The sequence below is a fragment of the Gopherus flavomarginatus genome, chromosome 17, assembly GCF_025201925.1.
Source record: "Gopherus flavomarginatus isolate rGopFla2 chromosome 17, rGopFla2.mat.asm, whole genome shotgun sequence".
Lineage (NCBI taxonomy): Eukaryota > Metazoa > Chordata > Testudines > Testudinidae > Gopherus > Gopherus flavomarginatus.
In genome coordinates, this window is record NC_066633.1 from 2,503,964 (window position 1) to 2,529,294 (window position 25,331).

The window sequence follows — 25,331 nt, forward strand, 5'->3', positions numbered from 1 at the left end:
TTACTAGCGGAAGTTGCCAGCAAAGAGGTAATAGAGCAGATTAATCTGAGTTTATCCTTAAGCTGCCGGGCTGAGAACATGTGAACTGCAATGTAGAACATGCCAGGAAGGTTGACAATAGATGCACTGAGGCAGTTAGTGGACAAATGTAGAGAAAGAAGGAAAGAATAGTCACATGGTGTTCACTGATCTGGAACAGGCAGTGATGGAGTTCCAAGAGAAGTCATCTGGCAGTTTATGGGGGAGAAAATGGTTCCGGAGATTTGTGTGTGTCTTGCTCAAGGTGCAATGTCAACAGTCAGAACTTCTAGTGGTGAAGCACAAACTGTCAGTAGAGGTGGGAGTGCATCAGAGATCACTGCTGAGCCCTTTTCTTGTTTATCTTTACCCTGCAAACCCCCCTAAGGAAGATACAGAAGGAGGCACCTTGGGCCTGCTGTTTACAGATGCCACCGTTCCATGCACTGGGGAGAAAGGTAGTCTAGAAGAAGATCTTGATAAAGGGAGAGATGTGCTGAAGGGACATGGGTTCAAAATGAGCAGAAGGAAAGCAATGTTTGTGGAATGCAATTTCAGTAATGGGAACTCTGAAGACTTAGCCTTGAATCTAAATGGGCAGACGGTACCAACATTACAAAGTGTCAAGTTTCTGAGTTCCAGAGTCCAGGAAAAGGTGGAAATGGAGAACAAAACTAGAGCTAGGATAAATACCTGGCTGAAATGGCGAGAGATAAGTGGTGTAGTATGTGACAGGAAGATTATCAGGAAAAGTCTATAAAATAGTGATCTATCTAGTTTTAATGTGTGGCAGTGTATGTTGGACAACAAAGAAGAAACATGAACAAATGATCTATTTCACAGAAATGAGAATGTGGAGGTGTATGAGTGGTATAAGCAAGAAAGAACACATAAGGGATACGTATGAAAGAGATATGCTCAAAGTAACACCCATAAGAAAGAAAATGAGGGAGTGCAGGCTCAGATGGTTTGGTCACATAAAATGCAGTCCTGATAACTGCGCCAGTCAGAGAGTTCAACAGATTAAGAGTGAAGTAAAAAGAGAGAGAGAGAGCCAAGAAGTGGTGGGATGTCATAAAGGAAGACGTTAGCATGTGTAAAGGAGGACATAGCATTGAACAGAGAAGTCCTTTGGAGGGAGAGGAGTTATAGAGGGGACCCCAATCCATGGGATTAACACAAAGCTAAAGAAGAATGTATTTAGTTAATTCACAAAATTCCCTCTGGCAACTCTCAGGACGACGATGGGAGAGAGTCTCTGGCCTCTCACTTCTTGTGCCTGCCTCCCACCAAAACTGGCACAGTATCATAGAACTGTAGGACTGAAAAGGATCTTGAAAGGTCTCTAGTTCAGTCCCCTGCACTCCTGCGAGACTAAGCACTGCCAAGACCATCCCTGACAGGTGTTTGTCTAACAATCTCCAATGATTCCACAACCTCCCTAAGCAATTTATTCTAGCGCTTAACCACTGTGACAGGCAGTTTTTCCTCATGTCCAACCTCAACTGCCCTTGCTGCAATTAAAGCCTATTGCTTCTTGCCTGACCCTCCCAGGTTAAAGAGCACAACTTTTCTCCCTCCCCCTTGTAACAACGTTTTATGTCTGGTCCGAAACTGGATAACGCAGCAATAAAACACTCTGTAGACATGCTAAATGCCCAGTGAAGGTGACTCTGGGCATCAGCTCCATTGCACAGTCACCAGCTGGTTGTGTTTATTCATAAACTCTATTGTATATTCATAATCTATTAGCTGTGCCTATGGGCACGTGGGTCCCCAGGTTCTGCCCTTGAGGAGGGGCATCCTGGAACAATCCATTGCGCTACAAGCGTGGGGGGGTCCCTGAGGCTCACAACCACAAAAGAGGCTTTTTGGTGTCCCCCATAGGGTGGCCCTACCGCCCTTTGGGATATAGCGTGCCCCTTATGCCCAATCATGGCCCGTGCTTGGCTGGCGCAGAAGCAAGTTTGGGTGGCAGTGGGGTCTTCTCTTCCCCCTGTCCCCAGATCCCAAGTGGTGCCTCCCTGCCAAGCCTGGGGACTACATTTCCCGGCATGCCCTGGGCCAGCGTGGCTGTGCGTGGTGGGGGCGGGGCTCCGCCGCCGGGCTCCCAGTCAGCGCTGCCTGCGGCTGCCGGGCTGGCTGACAGGAGCGCCCCGGAGGGAGCGATGGGGGAGCGGGGCCGCCGGGGCCCCTGAGACCCCGGCCTCCGCCATGGAGCTGGAGCAGCCCGGGGAGCGCCCGGAGCCGCGCGCCGCCGCCGGGGGCAAGGGGTCGCCCCGCAACGGTAGGTGTCGCCGAGACCCCCCTGCCGGGGTCCCGGGGCTGCCGCTCCGCGGGGCCCGGCGCGGGGGGTGCGGCGGGCAGGCTGCGAGCGGAGCCCCCCACCCCGGCGGGACGGGCACCAGGCGGGTCCCGCGGGCGAGCTCGGGCCGGGACCCGCGCGGGGGCGAGGCCGGGGGGGTCATGGCTCCGCGGCCTTTGTTGGGGGGGCGGGGGTTGAACTTTTGAACTGGGGGCGGGCGGGCCGGGCTGTGTCCGGCAGGCGCGGCTCTGCCGCGGGGCGCTTGGGCAGGGCGGGGCAGCCTCCCCCCCCCCGGCCGGGAAGCAGTAGCGGGGGCGAAGCGCGGGGGGCTTGGGGGGCTCCCCAGCTCGCGGGACTTTGTTTCCCAGACATTCAGGGGAGCGGGGGCCGGGCGCCGCCCGCAGAGCCTGGCTTGTTATGTCAGTTTCACTGGCTTCCTATGCCTTTGTACCCCTCATTCAGCGCTGGGTTTTAAAGAACACCAATAATGGTGATTTTTGACTCCTAACCACATTCCCAGTTCTCTTTGAATGCTTCCTTCTGCTACTTCCTCCCCCGGCCAGAACCAGCTTGAGATGTCAGTGATCAATCTCATGTGTAAATAGTATTTGAATATTTTATAACTGTAGAGTTCAGTGGTGTTCCCTCTTGTTAAACCGTGAATCAATAAACTCTATACAAATGCAACCTTATATTGTTATGTGAAACTTGACAAAGAAACCTGTAGTAACAAATGCAAAAATCATGGGCTCTTTCTGCACGTGTGCTCAATTCTTGCATGGTAAAATTCCTTGTGGCTTATTTTGCAACAAGTTTCCTTTTATACAGAGCTCTATTATCACTGTCAGGTTGTAATACAACTCAAACTGGAGTTTAACAAGAGATACTAATCTTGGTGACCTTTTAAAAGATAATAACTTGGTTAGGTAACTCAAATCAGTAAAGTTCATGGAACATTGTAAGCGCTTGAGGTAAAGAGAATGTGACTTGTAGAAATGTGGGTGAAGTTTACTGACTTTCTTCTCTGATGAAGAAGAATGTCTAGATATTAATTCCCTCCAAAAATAAATCAGTTGGTTTTATGCAGCTGTTTCTAAACCATACTGAAGGGGTAGGAGTATAACGTATATTTGTTAAAAATGCAAAAGAGGAAACACTTTTATAAACCCTGAAATGTTTCACAATTTTACTTTGGGCAAAGCTCTCTGATTGATTGGTTTTTATCCCTCTTAAAGGGAAAAAATAGTGTTGGGGTTTTTTTGGGTTTGTTCTACTGTACCTCTATATATGCTATATCTGGTCTGGTTCAAAATTTTCTCCTTTGAAATTTCTGAATTTCTAGGCTGCACAGAATTGTTCTTTGATCATGTTGGATGCTTTTTCTTCCTGGCTGTGCTGTTCATCTTTTGATTTTCAAAGGCACAGTTTTGGACATTGTTCAATTTCCAATATTCATTTTTTTGAGGAAAGACTTGTTGGAAAATATTCTAACTACTTCAACTTGAAATCTGTTCAGTTTAAAAAAAAAAAAAAAAAAAAAAAAAAGCTAAAAGTAGCAGGTACCAAATCTGCATGTGAATTCCCTTACCAATTTTTGTGGTTTGCAATCAATTTTTTTTTAAAAGAAAGTATATCTTCCCAATGTCTGTGAAGGACCCACACAAATAAGAGAAGCTGACTATACAGAGGAAACAGTTGATACTAACCAGACACACATTGCAGTAAAATGCATAAAGAAAATAATTTAAAAAAGAAACCATTTCTCTGATTTTTGTAATAGTAATGTAGATGTTTATTTGTAACAGTTTTTATAACAATTCAGTGTTTATTTTAAATAGAGTACTCCTTCTTAAAGCTGCTAAAAACAAATCTTTCTCTTAAGGAAATACTGAATTGTATCAAATATATATTACACCTTTAATACTTTGCCACTTCTCTAAATTAGACTTGACTTTTTTTATTCTGTTTTGGGAAATGTCTATTGCTGTATGTGTGCATCCTCAGTAGTACAACAGTGTTCAAAAATGTTTTTCCTGTGAACAAATGTTTGCCCTTAAGCAATGCACATTTTGAATAACCTTGTTTATTACAGACTACTAAAATAGTTTAATTGTTTTATTTAAGGATCAGAATTGCTTATTTAAGTGTAGTAGTCTTCTTAACTGCAGCCACAGCTAGTGAGCTTACCATATTAGAAGTGTTTTGAATGGATGATATTAAAGAAAAAAAGTAATAGACTGTTATAAAATGTGAAATGCTGGCATAGTATTGAGACATTGCTTAACCTTCAGTCTTTCTAAATCCTACAGCAGGAGTGGGAGGAGAAGGTGATTATTGACTTGTCACTTTGTAAACTGAAAAAATCAATAAACAATATTGAAAATATTGAGAATCTGGATATTTTATTGCCTAAGAAAGATTGATATCGTTAGCTTGATTAATTCCTTGAGGTACAATATTCTGATTGTTTTAATTGCATTTTCTATAAAAATGGATTCAAGAAATTTACAGTTTCTAATATTTCATACTGGGTGAAACACTAAAAATATTTTAAATGAGATTGCATTATTGGTGGCTTTGGCATGTTTAGAGAAATAAGCTTTGTGTAGTTTGTTACTGTGGTAACCTATAAAAACTTGCATCGTCATTTGATTAACATTTTTCATGAGTAAAGCCTTGTTAGCATATGGATGTGCAGTTGTATAACTTCAGTTAAGCAGTTAAAGTTACAACTCTTTAAAGAATATTTTGCATATTTCAAAACTTAAGACAAATGGTGACTTTTTTCCCTACCCTTTAGAGAACACGTTCTTGCCATTGTAAAACTGAGTAGAGAAACATAGGTAAAATTGATTTATCTTCACAACTTGTTTAAGTGCCAGAACACGAACTATGTAAGAGAACTTAACAATCATACAGGGCTTTGACCAAGTACCTTTATGATTACAATTGATTTTAGAAAATTGGTTTAGGGCATTATATTGTGGCATGCGTTCCTTCTGAACTAATGAAAAAAGGCTGTTGAAAAATCACTCCTAAAAACCATTTTAAAAAAGTGATTTCAACTAGCATTGTTTGTCATCACTGAGGGGCAATGTATAATATAATTAAAACAGTTTGTGAAAACCATTATGCCCTGCCTGTATTAATGATAAAATCTGCTAGCTGAAATTGATTTTAAAACTGTTTTAAAATGATTTCTGAATGTTATCCGTTGTAGGGTGAATAAGATCTCTAAAAACCTTTACTTCTTGATTATAGTTCTAAAACAGAAGTATTTATATATTAGAAAAGTGTCAAATTTTGAATAAAACAAAGGAATTTGTTGACAAACTTATTTGAATGAAGCTTAGCGTGGGGAAAAAAGGAGACTAACGAATGTGTGTGTAGGATTTTCAATAACACTTTATTTTTTAGTTCTTTAGCTTTCCTGGAAACTTTACATATACAACAACACATTCTTTCTGCAAATTCTCAGCTTTTGACTATTTTTTCATCTGAGAGAAAGCATTCAATAAACAAAGACAAATTTGTTGAGGTGTAGTAAGATCTTAATTTACTTACTCTACAACTTCTCTTTGAAGTTTTAAAAAAATGAAGCTGGTAAGTTGTACAGTGGCAGTGCTATCTTCAATGTCTCTGAATAAACAAAAGTTACTATGTTGTTCTAAACAGATCAGATTTGCTTGTTGAATGTGGGTGGTTCTTTTTTGAGAAAGCAGACCCAATAACAGAACATTGGAGTGAAAGCTGGGAATGGTATGAGAAATATGTAAGTTATTACTAGTCATTAGACAATATTTAACTCGTAATTTGATTTGAGGATATAAAAATGGACAGAATTGCTCAGGGAAAATGAAGTTAAACTTCTTGATTTTTTTTTTTAAATACTGTAATCAAGAAAATGATTATTAGGTGTATTCTATGAATGAATTTAACAATAAATTAAGGTAGCAGTGTACATTCAGCAGAGGTACAATGTCAGCTGTAACTGTATAGTTTGAAAAACCTTGTATTGCTGATACCCTATGAAGTGCTCCAAAGTTGCAAAGTGATGAGAAAATGAGGGAAAACTTTCAGTTATGCTTTCTTAATGATAGGGAAGTAACTTCATTTTCAAAATGAATTTATGGATTATCTTAAAACTATATTGTGCATCCACAAAATATCAACTTCTGAATTGTTATTAAATGCCTTAACCATGTAAGTGTGTGTTGTCATGATGTAAACCAGAAACTCATTTATAACAGCATTCACCAAGAATGAGAACAGAGTTTATCCTGTTGATAAACTGATTATTTAAATAAAGCCTTTAGCAGTGTAATCTGGTAATTCTAAATAACAGGCATTTACATAAAAGACTGGCTCAGGGTTCCATCAGATGGTTGCTGGTGAGCCAAAGTGCATTCTTTCCCTCCAGCTGTATTAAACTAGCCTTTTGATCCTTCTTTTGAGCCTGTAAGCTATAGTGGTTATCACTTTGGAAAGTTAAATGAGGAGAGAAATTAGTTTTGGGGGAGGAGCCCTGTCAGGTCAGTTTTCAATCTTAATATTTTCAGTTTTTCAAATAAGAATTTCAGAGGTTTTTAATGAAGAAATGACTTCCAGTGATGCCTTTTAAAAGAAAAATGTGCTGCTGACTCATTAGGTAGAATCAAGAGCTTTAATTTACCCCACTCTATAAATAACTCTAATCCCTCGCCTGATATGAAAACAATATATTGTTGACCATAGAATTGTCTTGGAAATAAGCTTAAATTTCAGAATCTCCAAAAAGTTAGGCTGGGATTTGAAAAGGTGGAATGCCCTAGTTCTGTTGAAATGCAGTGCAAGTTGAACACCTAACTCCCTTAGCCACCTTGTGAAAATGTCAACTATTTATTTCTATAGAAATGGTGAACTGATAGTTGCTTAAATGATACATTTCTAGTTAATGCTTTGTATCAATACTCATTTTGTAGGGAGATGGGCACCTTAGGTTGACACTTTAGACCCTTTTCCTCCTTAAGCATGCTGAAAAACAGACCAATTTTCTTATGTCAGACTGAGGATGAGTTGCTGTGGTGCACTTTTCTTGGTAAGTTTATCTTGTAGAATATACATGGAGTATTTTACAATATCTTGTAAATATATCCTAGAATTGCCCAGCTCTTGGGACCTAATCACAACAAATTCTCCTGTTATATTGAATCACAGAAGCTGTTCAAGGAGAAACCGCAGATGGCAGTAGTAGTATATATTTGTCCTAGTAGAGTCTGAGATTGTATTCAGGTTAGTGTGAGGCATTCCTTATGCACTGTTGATTAATCAGCTGGCAGGTGTAATATTGAAAAAATGCTCAGCATCGGGGTGGCTTTTTAAAATTGTGGATGTTTTTGCTAAGTTCCATTGAGTTTGCATTTAGTGTTTCAAGTGACAGTGTTTCCTGAGTTCACAAGAATTACAATAAAGTTGTGATATTGTGTTCTTTAAAACTGCCCTTCCTGGAGCTAAGTGACTACATGAGGCTCTAAACTTTAAAAAAAAAAACGAATTGTAACCTTCATGGTGCTGTGAAAAGTTGAATATATGACTGGAGTTCCCCTAAAATGCTCAGGAACCTAAACTTTATTTTCTAAAAATCTCTTGTTTAAGCCAATCTTGTGATTGAGGGTAGGGGCTCATGATTTTTTTTTTCATATTTGGGGTTGGCAGTGCTTAGTAACAGGCTTACTAATTTTGTTGTACAAAATAGCTTCTTCACCTTTGAATTAGTTAGTTGGCTGACTTGAATAATATATTGCAGAAAGTTAAAAGTAGTTAAAAGCATTCAGTGCATAGCCTTATTCTGTAAAATGTATGAGATAGGGACACTTCTTTTTTTTTTTTTTTTTTGGATCCATGGGTAGCTTCATTTGATGTAGTATCAAATGACTTATAAAAAAATAATGCAATGTCCTTGATTTCATTTATCTGTAAGAAATGTAGTGAGCTAATTCCAGTTTTTGTGCATTAATGCTATTCTGTTGCAAATCAGTTTGTTTGCTGAAAATTATAAGGATAACTTTCATTTACAGGGCTAAGGATTTAGGTGCAAACTTGGGATGAGAATAATCCATAACGCCTGCTTTGGTTCCTGAATCCTTAATTTACTGATGGGGCTTGATCTTGCAAACTCACTTCTTATTATACTTTATTCAGCTGGTATTGCTGCAGACTGAATTGGGACTACTTGTATAACTAAATTTGCAGGATCTGTACACTGATGAACAAATAACTAGAAAGAAGGGCTGTCGATTTAATCACAGTTAACACAAATTAATTGTGGTTAAAAATTGTGATTAATCAGTTTTAATCACACTGTTAAAGAATAGAATACCAGTTTAACTATATTAAATATTTTGGACATTCTTCTGCATTTTCATATATATTGTGTTTGGTGTTGTAATTGAAATCTAAGTATATATTTTTTATTAAAAATGTACACTGTAAAAATGATAAATGAGTATTTTTCAATTCGCCTCATACAAGTATTGTAGTGCAATCTTTGTTAAAGTGCAATTTACAAATTAGATTTTTTTTGTTACATAACTGCACTCAAAAACAAAACAATGTAAAACTTCAGAGCCTACAAGTCCACTCTGTCCTACTTCTTGTTCAGCCAATGGGAGAGGGATAGCTCAATGGTTTGAGCATTGGCCTGCTAAACCCAGGGTTGTGAGTTCAATTCTTGAAGGGGTAACTTAGGGATCTGGAGTAAAAATCAGTACTTGGTCCTGCTACTGAAGGCAGGGGGCTCTACTCGATGACCTTTTGGGGTCTCTTTCACTTCTATGAGATAGGTATATCTCCAATTGCTAAGACAAACAAGTTTGTTTACGTTTACAGGCCCTCTTCTTATTTACAGTGTCACCAGAAAGTGAGAACAGGCATTTTCATGGCATTTTTGTAGCCAGCATTGTAAGGTATTTACGTGCCAGATATGCTAAACAATCGTATGTCCCTTCATGCTTTGGTCACCATTCCAGAGGACATGCTTCCATGCTGATGACACTCGTTTTTTTTAAAAAAACAAAAAAAAAACAAACAAACTTGTAACTGAACTCCTTGGGGGAAAATTGTATGTTGCTTGCTCTTTTTTTTTACTCGCAGTCTGCCATATATTTTATGTCATAGCTTTCTCGAATGATGACCCAACATATGTTAATTTTAAGAACACTTTCACTGCAGATTTGACAAAACACAAAGATTGTGAGATTTCTAAAGATAGCTACAGCACTTGACCCAAGGTTTAAGAATCTGAAGTGCCTTCCAAAATCTGAGAAGGATGAGGTATGTAGGAGCATGCTTTCAGAAGTCTTAAGAGAGCAACACTCCGATGTAGAAACTACAGAACCCAAACCACCAAAAAAGAAAATCAACCTTCTGCTGGTGGCACCTAACCCGGATAATGAAAATGAGCGTGCATCAGTCCGCACTGCTTTGGATTGTTGTTGAGCAGAACCCATCATCAGCATGGATGCATGTCCCCTGGAATGGTGGTTGAAGCATGGAGGGACATATGACTCTTTAGCGCATCTGGCACGTAAATATCTTGCAACGCTGGCTACAACAGTGCTATGAGAGAGCCTGTTCTCACTTCCGGGTGACCTTGTGAACAACAAGCAGGCAGCATTATCTCCTGCAAATGTAACCAGACTTGTTTGTCTGAGCGATTGGCTGAACAAGAAGTAGGACTGAGTGGACTTGCATTTGTAAGTTCAACTTTCATGATAAAGAGCTTGCACTACAGTACTTGTATTAGGTGAACTGAAAAATACTATTTTTGTTTTTTACAGTGCAAATACTTGTAATCAAAATTAAATTGAATGTTGTACACTTCGTATTCTGTATTGTAATTGAAATCAATATATTTTAAAATGTAGAAAATATCCTATGATTGTTTAACAGTGTGTGATTAATTGGGATTAATTTCTTAATCGCTTGACAGCCCTAATTGAAACACATGAAAGTTTGTTTTAAAATCAAAATTCTATTACCAAAATGTAAACTTTATCTAATTCAGTCATTATGTGAACCCTTATTTTCCCCTTGAAATATTAAACCAACCCACAATCATTTGCGTCTCTTAGAAGTACAGTGGTGATTTCCAGAAATGTGGAAGTGCTAATGCCAGGGTCCAGGTTGATTTCAATTGGAGTAATACGATTCTGTCTCCCTGAATTGTTGCATCAGTTGGATAATATACTCTTCAGTAGTTTATTTTAAGCAATTGTGTAGTATTGCTGTCAGATGTTCCAGTGGCTTTTGTGTTGCACTCCAGAAGCCATTGTATTTTGGTGCTATGTTGAGGTTTTGTAAATCTGTAAACATTTTAAAAAATTAATAGTTTTAGAATGTTCCCCCTCTTACAATTTATCTATATTTATCAATAGTTTTAGCTTTTAATTATATTTGCTCAATCAGGCAGGTTGTACTAAAGGTAATTATTTCCTTTACTAGACTAATCTTGATTTTACTGGCTGACCCCTTTAGTCATCCTGCTTCCCTTTCACAAGTTAAAATTGGAAGTGACTCTCAAGTGGTGTGAATAGCAATTCTCAGGCCTAAGATAAAAAGAGATGGGTCATCTAGCAGAAGCTGTACTCCAAGCTACCCTCTGTACTCTTTTGTCATGTCATCCAAATACCAGAAGCAGTTTAGTCTTTGCAATAGAAAGGGTGATTGCAGAGGTTTGGGATGGAGAAGTCTGACTTTCGAGTAACTAACTAAGAAAGATCCTTATTACCTATTCCTCATTTTTAACTGCATATTTTAGTGAGAACAGTTAAATGTTTTTTGTTGCAGAGCTTTACTGAGAACAAATTTAAATGTGCAACACTTCTGAATTACATATTCCTCTGCCCCAGTGTTAAACTGTTCAGTTCCCTGCCACAGAAAACCTCATTACGCACTTCACATGTGAGAATTCTCAGTTATAACACCACCTGTTAACATAAAGGGTAGAGTTACAGTTGGGGAAGAATGAGTCTTTGAAAATGAAGCGAACTTTCTATATTAAATATGTTTTTTTTATTCTAACTTTAGAAGAAAATGTTAGCTTTTTGTTTTATATTAGGTAGTGAATATATTTTCATCCTGTCTTTCTCTCTCATAATTTAAAATTAGTATTTTTAATAACTCAATTATTTTAAAATATAACTTCTCACTATGACAGTAATTATAAATCATTTTTCAGTGAAATAAAGTAATATAAAACTCAACTTGCAGACTGCACTGAAAATGTTACTTTACCACTTCTGAGAATATATTTTTATAGTGAGAATAAGGTGTTAGGTACAAGTCAATTACTCTGTTGTTAAGGAGTTAAAGATTATTCTACACAATAGTTGCTAGGTAGAAGTCATTCCACAGTAAAGTAGCTAACTGATCTAATGTCACATCATTGTTATTTAGATTAACAGTTACAAGATCAGTCTAAAACTGTGTGGTGAAAAGACTACAGTGTCTTAACCAAAGTTTGCTTATAGAGTCACTGGCATCATGATTAAGATTGAGTTTCTTTTATAGATCATCAAAATAGTACCTTTTTGTGTGTGCTGTGTACATACTTTCTGAGAATAGGCTGATTACCAAAAATCACCTGGATCTTTGGTGTTCAGATTCTCTTAGGTATAAAGAGAAGAACCAAGTTTATTTTTGCTTGATACCATTTTTTTTCTTTTCCTTTTTCTGGGGTAAAGGGAGGGCACTTTTTTTTCTTCTGTACATAATCACTAGGCCATAAAGCTTGAATTTTTCCCTTACCACACCTGTCTCTGACGGGACAGATAATGCTGATGGAAATCCTTAGTACCCTAAGGGCAGGGGTTCTTAACCTTTTTCTTTCCAAGGCATTCTACCTCCCTCGTCCCCCCCACCCCACCCCCAGCCAACATGCTGTAAAAACTCCATGGTCCACCTGTGCCACAATAACTGGTTTTCTGCATATAAAAATCAGGGCCAGTGTTAGCGGGTAGGAAGCAAGGCAATTGCCTGACCCCTGCCCGCCCTCCCTCCCCCAGGCCATAGGGGCCCACATAAGGTTACATTGCTTAGGTTTTGGCTTCAGCTTCAGCCCTGGGTGACAGGGCACAGAATCCTGGGCTTCAGTCCCAAGCAGTCAGGCTTCGGCTTTCTACTCTGGGCCTCAGCGAGTCTAATACTGGCCCTGCTGGGTGGTCCCCCAAAACATGCTCGCAGCCTCCCAGGGGGCCCTGGATTTTTGGTTGAGAATCACCTACGGTGTAAATATAATAATGCTTTAGTCTTCTACACAGACAGCAACGAAGACCTAGAAACAGCGATGAACAATTCTTCCCTGTCTTGAGGATAAACTTGTTGACATAGGTATCAGATGGTCGAGACCTATGCTTGTGATTCTTTCTATATATAATGCACCCATTTATGGAAAGACTAATTTTGCCTATTTTTCTAAAGTCAGTTTTTCTGCCTTTGGACAAGAAGTAGTTGAAACTTTCTTTGAATCACTTTAAAGTTAGTTTTATGTGATAGCAGCATAGTAGTTAGAGCTCTGATATTCATTTAAACAGGGACCTTTCCTTGAAAGTTTGAGGAGTGAGTGAGCTGATGTCTGTAGCAAATTCACAAAACTCTTTGACCGGCCTATGCAGATGACACTGATTCTGTATGGAAACAAGGAAGTCATTGCACAGAGGCACAGTATAGTAACTCCTTTGCCCTCAGGAACGCAGTACTAATTCAGTGCTTATCAAATGGAACAAAGGGAATGTTACTTTGGAATCTACTTCATAATAAATGTTTAATGTGTCATTTAAATAGTCTTATAAAATGTCAGTGGCCAACATCATGACAGTGTTTCATAGAGCTGCGGAAAAAAATCCAGGGCAGTAATCAGGAGACATCTATTTGGCAAAACTGGTGTATTGTAATACTTGGGTGAACTATTGGGAAGTTAATAAAGAGAATCAGCATAAAGTCTCTTGTGTTGTCGTCTTTTAGCTTTTTATAAAGAACGTGCATTTTTTCCTAAAATGAGATGTTTTGCAATTAAGTACAAAAGTTAACTTGCAATCTGGGTTGAGATTATTGGACTTCATGGAATGATGCAGTTATAGTTTGAGCACTGAATGTAATCTCAGCCCTGTATCTGTACACATGGAGATGGGACTGCTGCCTTAAGGATCTTTGTAATCACGCTTTGTACCTCACTGTTGCTCGATGATTTATGAAGTTAAGTCCATTTTCATCTTTTTGTTTATCTGGTATCTACTGTATCAGTTTGTCACCATCTTTGGCTTGGTTTTAGGATTCTCCGTTCATTTTGATGTGTGCAGAGGCTTTATATGTTGAGCTTTCCATATCCTAAAGAGATGATTACACATTGTGCATCTTAAAGGTTAAGTCAAAACTCTGCATGTATTAAAGAGAACTGCTTAACAGAAAAAACCTTCAGGTCTGTTTTCTGGCAAGTAAAAGGGACGACCCAGCAGGAAGAGGGGGCCCACATCTTGAAATATTAATCAATCATTTTCCTGGCACCAGGAAACAAATCAGTCTTTTAGTGGGTAGAACATGATCAGTCATGTAATATAGGAAATTACAATCATTTGCCCTACCCAAAATGATGTCGTCATGCTGATAGTGAGTCAGAAAGGTAGCTGTCTTGGTGCTTATTGAGAACTAAAGACTTGCATATAGCTCTTGGGGTAAAGGATTTTTTAATGAATAGATTTATTTAGCATTCCGTATATAAAACTTGCGTTAAATTAAGAACTTCGACATCTTTAGAACAGGTTTTAGTGTGATCCAGAGTTTATTCTCCCTGTAGAACTCTGTTGCTGATATGTGATATATTTGCATTTTCCTGCAATATAAAATGTTTGGATTTTTTTGGTTGTTTTTTTCGTGTGTGTGTGTGTGTTTTATTGCATCTAACTTTCAATATACATGTGCTTCTTCTTGTCATAAGAGAACGGAGAATTCTACTCCTGTTTCAACACCATGCAGTGGGGGTTCTTATGACTTATGAATAATTATTCATATCTCAATGTATATTGGCAACAGTAAGGCAGAACTGGACTCCAGCACTTGTATTTTCTTGTTTATAGCTAGAATATAGTCTTAAAAAATCAAGATTGTTATACAAGTTTTAATGACTGAGTGTCTTATAGTTTTTGTCTACAATAAACACTGACAGGAATGTGACACTGGTATTTACTACTAGAAATAATTGCCTAGTCAATTACTAGAATTCATTGGTTGGAGAAATGAGTTCCTGGGGTCTCTGCAGAGTGTGCTGTTCAGCAAGTTTTGTTTGCAAGGAAACTTTGAGGCTACTGGGCCTAATTCAACCATGTTTATGGAGTTACACCTGTTCATTCTGGGTCTGAATTTGGCCCAGTGAGTTTAAATGGTGGCAGAGAGAAGGGCTTCAGTTGACAGTTCGCCTGTAGAGATGAGGGGTTTCTTGGTGTTTAGGCCTATAGTAAGGATTCGGTGCTGTTCTCTGGTTGAAGGTGTATTTAGTTTGAATATTAGTACTACACTAAGTGAATAGTTTTGGCTACTCAGAATGATGTGTTGGTACCCTTTTTATTATAACTCGTTTTCCTTCCACTACATCACTCTTGAGTATTCTTAAAAAGGGGGTGGGTGTCGGGGGAGAAATGTAGTAGCCATTCTGAAAGGACCTCTGCCCAGACTAGGGCACTAAATGGTCAGGAAAATGACAGATTTTTCATTTGGTGGGTGGCCCGGTGAGGAGAAGGAAATGGTCTAAGCCTACATGTGTAGGTGCCTTTTGTTCCTCTTTTTCTTTTCCTCCCTGCCACCTCTCCACACTTGCAGTAGTGGTAGCAGAGCCTTTCTTCCAGTTGGGAGAGCAGAACACATGGGCTGCTCTGAGGTTGCTCTTTCTCTCTGTGTAGTGTCAAGTAGTGGATGATAAGGACAAGAGATTATTATTATTATTATTATTATTTATTATTTATTATTTTTTGGTCTGGCAGCCTGGAGAACAGGAGACCTCAACTGACTTCATACTCAAGCTTCTCTCTTGGCAGATAGCAGCAGCTGCTGCCACTGGGCTTGCAAAAAAACGCACTGTGCAGTCTTTGTGGAAAAGATGAGCATAGTTTTCTTTTTTTGGCAATTGAAGTAGGACATTGAATGCATTTGCCTAGCATACAGTGTTCTGGGCTCACTTCTGTTCACTACCATAAAACACCCAAGGGCATAGTCATAGTCAAATATACTCAAGGCACCTGTACCCCGATATAACTCGACCCAATATAACACAAATTTTGATACAATGCAGTAAAGCAGCCCTCCGGGGGGCAGGGCTACGCACTCTGGTGGATCAAAGCAAGTTCGATATAATGCAGTTTCACCTATAACACGGTAAGATTTTTTTGGCTCCCGAGGACAGTGTTCTGTTGGGGTAGAGGTGTATTAGTTGGGGAGGAATGTGATTTTTTGTAATAAAGACATTAGAAGCTGTCACAGGGTATTTTCTCTTTATTAAAGAGTCTTACTTTAGCAATGCATACTTGTAAGAGGAAAGCTTAATTAAAAAATACAGGATGTTAATAGACTAAACTGCAGAACTCTGGCAGATCTTCAGACTGCAGTCTAAGACTGTTTTACACATGTAGATATCTAGTTAATATCCTAAACAGCAGTGTCTGCGCATATAGTTGACAATATTTTAGTCAACTATGTAAAAAGGAATAACAGTTAAAAGCTGCAACTCCTGTTTCCTACTAAAAATGACTGTCCTTGGATGTTGCCAGTGCAGATATTTAACATACTTAATAGTGAGCAAGCCAGCTGTTTTCTTTCAAAATACTGAGGGCAAAATCCCAAATCCTAGTTAGTAATTAAAAGCCTTAAAATGACCTTGAATCGAACCAAACTACAAAAGCTGTCTTGAAGTAAATTTATGGTTTTTGTTCATTGCAGAAGAGGTTAGTAGAATTATGTACTACACTGTTTGCTAAAATATTAAGTGGTAGCCTTGGGTGAACACTGAAGATCAGAAATAATTAATAAGACATTCCATTAAAGCACAAAAGAGCAGCACAGTGTGATTGCAAGCCATGTCTTTTAAAATGACTGGAAAAGTAGAATAGTTTGTGTGGAATTCAGAACCAAAGATTGTAAAATTGCTTGTTCCAGTCTTACCTGACTGGAAATAAATTCCCTTGTAAAAATTTACTTTTAAAAATGAGAAATAGTAAGTTTGCATTCAGGGAGGAACCAGTCAGTTTTAATAGACTTTTTAAAATAGAAAGTTAACTCAATTTTTCTAGTCAAAAAAACTACCATGATAGTGATGAATATTTAAATAGTATTTGTATGTATGAAAACCATATGCACTTGTCTTAGCTTGAAATGCTATAGCGTCACAGTTGCATTGCTTCAGTATAGATACCACTTGTGTTGAAGGGAGGGGCTCTCCCATCACCTACCGGTAAGTAATTCACCTCCCCAAGAGGCAGTCGCTAGGTCTTCCGTCAACCAAGGACTGTCTTTGCTGAGGGTTAGGTCGGTTTAATTACACCACTCGGGGTGTGGATTTTTCACACCCTTGAGTGACGTACATAAGTGGATTTAATTTTCTAGCATAGATAGTGTTCTTAGACCTGATCTGTTACTCTGAAAACCAAACTGTCCCAGTTCTGTGGCTTTCTTCTATACTTTGGAATGTTTATTTGCAGAAGCTGATTTTTCCCTCGCATGCCACCCACCCCCCAGTTTAAAATCACTTCTGTTTCATACTAAAGGAAGCAAATAGGTAAAGAGCATTACATCTGTTTAATGTTTGTATTGGATCCCGCACTTCATTGTTCAGGCAGAGCCTTGAACTATTATCTTACTGATGATTAGGAGTCTTCAGATTGTCTCTGTAAGAACTAGGCTTGTCTGTCAATAGAGGAGATAACCCTTGTCCCACAGCATCATAAAGATGATCAACTGCTGAAGGATGAGCTAGAAAGCACATAGTGTAATACATGTATATGTTAAATACATACATGGCTAGATTAGCTGTTAAGATGGATATTAAGTATACAGAATAAGAATATTTTTGGCATATGTGCACGTACAGTTCTAACTGAGTAATGTGTCATGAGAATGCAATTATGAAAGGATGGACGGGACTTAGACAATTGAACTTGAATTTCAAGATTAATATATCATAGCTTAGAGCCAGTAAAAATCAAACCAAAATTACTCCTGTCATATCTGTGGTAACTGTGGAAATGAATATTTTTGAAAACAAAAATAGTTGGCAATAGTCTAGGGTAGTGTTCCCCAAATGTGGGTTGCCACTTGTGTAGGGAAAGCCCGTGGCGGGCCGGGCCAGCATTATAATGGGGTAGAGGTGTATTTGGGATAATTTTTGAGACAGTAAGGAGCAATATGTTAAACTCCTTTCTCCTCCATCAACCTAATGGCATGTTAACATGCCCAATTAAAAAAAACAAACCACTATTAGTTTTTACTCTTGATCTTTATTTTTGCAATTTGAGCATATAATCTGTCATTGCAAAGGCCACTAAGTAAGCAGCAGTCTGGTAAAACTTTTTGCTGTTTGCTGTACTGCAGGATGATATATTTAGTAACTTGAGTGTTTCATGTTTTTAAAAGTCCCAATTTTTAGAGTTACTAGCTTTAAAATAGGGGAGACTCCATTTTTGATGGTGTTGTGAAGAGTCAAGCATCTTAAACCTTGTCTATGCTATGAATTTACTTTGGTATAGCTACACCACTGAGAAACGTAGCTATACTGACCCACCCCCAGTATAAATTCTTCTGTCAACCTAGCTGCCATCTCTTGAGGAGGTGGATTACCTATGCTGATGGGAGAAGCCCGCCAATGGGCAGAGATAGTGTCTACGCTGAAGTGGCACAACTGCAGCAGTGCAGCTGTGCCACTGCAGCTTTTTAAGTGTAGACATACCCTAACTCTTGTAATCATGAGCTGTCCACTATGTTCAAAGATGGAATTATTTTCTCTGCCTGGTAAGCTATGCTTTGTGTCCTATGTGACTTTTGCCACAAGACATGGTTGCTAGTGAAGAGAAACTCAGTCTATATCCTACTGTTATGTTTCAGCTAGTAGACTTGATGCCTACAACTGAGTTCTGGTTGCAGAGAACAGCCTGACTGGTTAAGTCCATGCTAGCAAATAACAGGTTGTTAAATACAATACAACATGCCATGCAAAGGGGAGTTTGAAGGGATTTTTTTATGCTGGCTTTCCTGGTGTGGTTTTTTTTTTTAATGGTGTGCATTGAAGAGGAACCTGCTGCCGATTGGATGGTAGTGTATTGGACTTAATTCCTTGTGGTCAGCTTGCGAAGTAGCAGCAGCTCTGAAGGATACTACTTGCTTGGTTCTTCTGTCTACAAAGCAAGTAATCAAGTTGGCTGAATAAATTGGCTCAGAAGAGAAAGCAGGAAGGTGAGGAACTGTAAGTCCTTACTGTAGAGGCGCGCTGTGTGTGTGAAATGTAGAACTGGCCCTGGATGATTAGAGGGTGGAAAAATTAATGAGATCTAAAATATATGAATAAAGAGCTGAGGAGGATAGTGTGGTTTTAACTGCATGAAATTGATGGTCTTACTTTGCTACACAGTACTTTGCATTTGTGAAATGCTTCATAAACATGAAGGTTAAATTTTCAACCTTGGCCTCTAGGTTTGGGAGCCTAACTTGGGACACCATTGGCTTGGTGAGTGGAAATAGAGAGCACCCACAATTCTAGTTGAATAGGCACTGAGGGTCGGTGACACTACTGAAACTCAAGCCCAAAATGTCTCAGATTACGCCTCCTAAAAATGGGGGCATCCATGGTAAAGCAGTCACTTCTGAAAACTTGGCTGAAATATACAGATAGAGGTCTGTTGTTTTTTGTTTTTGGGGGGGGAGAAGGAAAGTGAAGTGCTGAAACTGTCATTTTATCTAGGGTACAAATCTGTGGGTCTGCTGGGAATAAAAATTGGGAGTCTTGACTCTCAATTTGTAGCTCTACCACTACACAAATATTTTAAAGCAATATGTTACAGAGATTGTCTCAGTCAGATAAAACATGGAGCAGAAAGATTCATCTTGCCATTGAACACTAGGAAGTCATTGGGCCTGTAAATATTTTGCAGAAGTTATTACTTAAGCAGGTTACTAAATCATGAATCTTACTGCTTTGTTACTTAATAAAACGTGTAGTCTGAGGGTTAGAGCAATGGAAGCTGATATTTGATTTTTGTTCCTGGCTTTATCGTACTCCATGATCTTGACTAAACCACTTAATCTCTGTGGCTCAATTTCCCCAACTGTAGAATGGTGGTGGTCTTCCCCATGAGAGGTGTTGAAGCTGAGTTCATTTTTTGTAAGCTAACTTCACTCAAGCATAAAGTTCAAGCTCTGCACTCCCATTTTCAGTGCGCTGAAGAGCTCTGCTGTCACTTCATCCTCCTGTTTCACTTCTTCGTACATATCTTCTATAATGGCTACTTTGGTTTTCTCCCACTTTACACCTTCTCTCATACACTACCTATACTGAGAACAGCTTTTTTCCCATTTCCGTGGATCAAGTTCCTTCTTTTGTTTCCTACAAATTACTTCCCCCCACTTCCTTTATGAAGTTCTAAATGTGTCTGAACTGTTTTGTGTATTCTGTTTAGTGTAAACTCCTTTGGGTCGAAAACCCAATGTTTTCTACATTGAATATTCTAGATGGAGTGATTTCAGTCCTTGGATGGAAGGTTCTTTGTATGCAAAATGTTATGCAATGCAGTGCATGGTGGACTTGTACATCCTTTTTGTAAATTTTTTTTGTTAAACAGTGTAAAAGACACTTAAGTGATTTGGAATAGTGTGTGCTTCTAAATCCCTCATCTCCATATTACCTGGAGATATTTGTGCAGTTGAATCTTCATGAGGATTAGCAGATGTTAGTAGTGTGGTGGCTACGTGGGGCAGCCCATGGTTAATGAATATTAGTGACTTGTTCCTTGTACCTAATGTTCCCTGGTGTTCTCCTTTTACTCTAATAGTAATTGCCTCTTACTCCCTATGTCATTGTGGTATTTGTTTTGTATTTCGCCGAGCCTAAGGGGGGTGGGTAGGGGTGTGTGTATGGATTTAGTGCATCAGCTTTCTTGTCCTATGGCTTTTTTAGTGTTTTGACTTCTGGAACCAGTTTGTAGAATTTTAGGACCATGAATTTAGTTTTTTTGGTCTTGTGGAAGTTCCTCCATCTAAGATTTGAATTAATGTGTATTAGAGCTGAATATTAACTTGCCAGTCAACATGGTTTCCGATGTGTGGACTTAGATGTATCTATTTTTTTTTCATTTTTATAAAAAAAGGCAATTCAAGAAAAAAGGGAATAAAAATAATTCAGAGATCAGGACTGTCTACAATAGATAAACCCATTTTTCATCCAAAACTAGTTAATTCTAAATATCTTGTCTACTCTTCCACAGAGTCAGAATATAGCCTGGGGTCTCAAAACAGCGAGACAGTACGTTTTTGTCTGTTACTGTCATGTATCCATCAAGGTTATCTCATAGTAATACCTTTCATTTCTATACTGTAGGAATCAGTATCAGGTAGTATTTGATTCAGACTGCCTTAATCTTTCTAGTGCCACGTCTCACTTTCTGTCCAAAAACTGAACCATGCCATCCCGCTTCCTCTTGCCTTTTTTTAACTGGGACAATTTTTAACCTAATGTAATAGCCACGTTGAGTCATTATGGGTCCTGTCACACAGAAGACCAGCATAATTTTGAAATTATACAGTTAATTTTTTTTTCTTGCAAGTGGCCAATTTCAAAAACAATATATTATATTGTAACTCTCATTTCTTGTTTTTTATCAGTAAACTCACTAGAAAAAGGCTTCCAGGTATACTTACACACAAATGGCAGATTAACTTTTGTACATACTTTACAAAAATCACAACACTTCAAAGTTAAATGATACAAATCAGTGGTCAGCACAGAGTGTAAATTAAACAGTGATGTAAAGACATAGTGAAGAAACATACGTTGTGCCTGAATCTTCTAATATGGAAGATGAGAAATGAAGATAGATACTTGTAAAAGATTCCCTTAAGATTTAAAATTATTTCATGGACTGCAAGGAAAGCCCTTTTTAAAAAGAGTTGAATTGAGACTGCCTTTTGTGTGAATGTGCTTTGGGAGAAGCCTTTGATTTAATGTTTTAGAAATGTAGGTGAGACGAAAAAACCCCCGATAAATACCTTTTGGCAAAACTCTGTTTTTCTTTCCTTCTCTGGCTTAGAACCTGTGCAAGCCGCATGGAGTTGTAAATTGCAAGAAAATAACTTGTTAGCTCTCCACTGCTGAGCCTTGGCAATAGAAATGTCAGTCTCTTTTAATGAAGAGCACTGTGAAGTTTGCAAGTTTGTACCTTCCACCCGCAGAAGTTGGCCCAATAAAATATATTACTTTACTCTCCCATAGTCTCTCTTAATAGCTTTTTCTGAAGTGATTTTGTGTAGTTAAGATTTGTTGTTCCAGTTTACGTTTTGTTTGTTGGTCACAATCCCTTTTTAGCAATCTCATTGATTTGAGATTAGTTGGATGGTGAATTTTGAATGAACTAACATTCAGTCAAAATACTGCATCAGAGATTCTTCTGAGAAGAGAATTCATGGTAATATGATAGCATATCAAACCCACAAGTAAAGCAAAACTGTCCTGAAGCTTGTTTTGTAACACATTCATTGAGGCTATGTAGCAGTAATGCCATCAGACAGGAGCTCGTTCCTAAAATACTTATCTTCATGCAGCAAATTTTACATATTAGTCTCTACTGCATTACATTGTAGAGGGGAAACTGCTGTTTGCAGTCCTTAGTCTGAGTAGATGAAAGATCAGCTTTCTGACTGCCTGGCACTAGCCTAAGGAAGGAGGAGTCAATCTGTATCACAGTGGGGTGTTTCTTTTTAGAGTGCAAGAGCTATGTAACCACACTAAAGTGAGCAACATATGACGAGCCTGTATGGTGGGACAAGATGCATACTGTAGCACTGTGAAAAGAGTAAGTAGTGAATTGGAGTTATGTGGGGTCTTCAGAGTGGGTCAGACTTTATCTAACGTGCACATATTTTTGCTACAAATTGGCTTTATAAAATTCTTATGTCTGTGTGCTGATTCTGTAGTGTTAGCTACAAAAGTTTCACAAACAAAATTCGTCTGCCAAAGTTATCACGCATTGAAAAAGAGACCGAAGGGGGATGTGGTGGTGGGGGCCACACACAGAAATTGATTAAAACTGTATGCCAGCTACACTTCACTTCCTGTTTTGTTTACTCTTGTGTGGTGATTGTGAAAGTGCAGACTCACAGGAAACATGATTTGGAAACCAAGTTAGTTGTCAAATAAACATAACTTACAGGCTACAGCTGCAAAAGGAGGAGTGGATGTGAAAGCAGGAGACTTAGTTCAGGACACACAGAAAGAGGTACTAGTGAAAAACAAAGTGAAAGGAAAATTACATTAATGCTGATGGATCAGTGAAAGTATTAACTGCTGGTTACTTACTTTAGGCAATTTTGATCTGAGTTGGAAAACTAAGGGCAAAGGCACCAGCATCTTTGCAGAGGGATGAGTTTTTTATTAATATTTGAATCAGTTTTTGAAGACATTGAGTGGGGTTTTTTAAAGGCATGATTATTTAACTGTAAAGAACATTATTTTAAGAGAACATTACAGGAAGCTCTTATTTGTCACAACTGAAGGCTAACTCAATCTAATGATGACATTTAATGCCTATATCAACCATTTCACTGCTGATCATTTTAGCAGAAGCTTCAGGCTAATATGCTTATCCACTGTTGGATGTAGCTATAAATAGATACCAACCAACATCGCTTCCATCTTTCTCAAATTGAGCCAACTGCTGTCCTTCCCTATCCAACTCGTACATGCTTCTGCATTAGATCAGAAATGTCAATGGCATGCTGATAGGGCCTTACCTTCCTTAATGGACTCATGTTTAATAAAAGGTGACCAAATATTGGAATGAAACCATTGATTCATTTCATGTAGAGTGCTGAACAGCCGTTGGTTGCTGGTGACCTGAGGCTGGGATGGAGGCAGCCTATTTTGAGAGAAATGGCTCCCATTTCCAGTTCCTTGAAGCAGTCAGTCCCTTGGCTAAAAGCATGTTAAACTTGAATCAAATCTTGTTGAGAAGGAACTTCTTGCTGTTCCCAGTTTTTTACAAAAAGGGGTAGATGCAGTTTATGTTTAATGTTACCGGTGGGATTTGAGTGCAGAATAACAGATGGAGGACCAGCAGTAATGGAAAGGGCAAGACCACCTGGTAAAAGGGTTCTAGGCCATGGAATAGAAAAACCCTTTCATTCTGTTTATGCAGGTTACTTAGACCTATCCACACAAACAGTTGTATCATTTTGACTGTTTTTAATACGAATATTGTTAAATGGAACAACTGTGTGGTGACTGTTATACTGGATTAGCTTGCCCTGGTAAACTTACAGGGACAAATCCAGTAAGATTCATCTTAATGAGAGTTCACACACACAAATTATATCTGTTTAGTTACTCACTTTTGTTAACTGGTGCAACTTGTGTGTGTAAACAGGCTTAGATTGTCATCTCTCTGGGCAAGGGCAAGAACCATCTTTGTCACATGTATGTATAGTGCCTAGCACAATGAGGCCCTGGTCCATACTTGAAGCCCCTATGTGCAACTGCAGTACACATAATGAAGTATTTTGAATGAGCCTATCGCTATACTTGGTATCTAATGAAAGCATAGTAGTAGAGGGAATATAAATTCTGTAACAGAGCCAGCCTCCTACCAAAAGCACTGAGCCAAATGACAATGGGAGGCTTGAACAGACAGTAAGGCAGAATGTGCCCTTTGTGTTGCATTCAGCACTACTTGTGGAGACAGGTGAGTATGAGGCGGGCACAAAAGGATAATTGCTATTGTGTCATTATGTCAGTTCACATTTTGATGGTTCTTTGCTGCCAGAAGCACTCTGCATTTAAATTTTGTATTCTGCAAAATCTGAATTTGTCATGGGGTGCCAGGTTTAGCCCATATGACATGAGTTTGATAGCACTTTAAAGTAAAAGTTTAAAGGAAATAAAGATCACTTTCTGTCCACAATAAGGAGACTTGTTTGTCTCAAAAGCAGTCGTATTTTTCAGGATTCTGTTAGTGTTGAGGACCCAGATCAGAGCAATATCTTGGATATGAAGGCAAGCAGATATGTTCTTTTAAAACAAAAGTTTTTTTTTCCTTCTCAACTAGCAGGCAGTCATAAGATTAAAACAAAGCCTAGCCTTAATGGTACTGTAACATACTAAATGTACATCTCTAATGTTAGTGTTGAGCAACTTACTACATAGTAGACACCCTGTAATTGACTCAAAATAATAACAGCATGTAATATTATCCATATAATTATAGAAACATTAAATATCCAGCAAGCACATCCTCACTTGACAGCTGTCCTTCAAAGTAGATGGTGCTAATGTACATTTTTTCCATGTCACTTTCTAAAAATTCAGTTACCCCTCAATCTATAACTATTCCCAGATTAACTGCTATTTAATGTAGTTTTAAAGTTGAGTATAGATCAATAAATTAAGGATAAAAACATTGCATGGATGTTTTAGGTCTTAAAAACAAGCCTTACAAACACAGGAAATTCAGATTTAAGATTAAACTTGAAGACAAATGTAGTCTAAGTATGGAAACACAGTTAAGGGACCCCAACACCGTTCAACTTCCCTCTGTAGTGATGCCATGCAATAACAGGTTCAACTGTGATTAGTGCATGAATGTTTAGCCCCATCTTAGATTAAAATAACTTGGAGCAGTCCGGGGGCACCTTTAAAGACTAAAAGATTTATTTGGGCATAAGCTTTTGTGGGCCAAAACCCCACTTCAGATGCATGGAGTGCAAATTACAGATGCAGGCGCAAATACATATT

General features: G+C 38.6%; 1 protein-coding gene across 9 annotated transcripts in view; it reads left to right on the top strand.

Moving 5' to 3' along the window:
• Positions 1-2,165: 2,165 nt before the first annotated feature.
• Positions 2,166-25,331, top strand: part of NR6A1 (nuclear receptor subfamily 6 group A member 1) — a 418,534-nt gene continuing 395,368 nt past the window's right edge. For 5 of the 9 annotated variants that reach the window (XR_007769973.1, XM_050926256.1, XM_050926257.1 and 2 more), the window contains exon 1: positions 2,166-2,305. Coding sequence is in view for 4 of the 9 variants with exons in the window: in XM_050926256.1 (XP_050782213.1) it covers positions 2,233-2,305 (73 nt within the window). In the remaining 5 variants the exon portion in view is untranslated. Of the gene's footprint in view, positions 2,306-22,316; positions 22,399-22,672; positions 22,822-25,331 lie in introns of those variants that run through there. The other 4 variants (XM_050926259.1, XM_050926261.1, XM_050926262.1 and 1 more) reach the window with 2 other exon arrangements.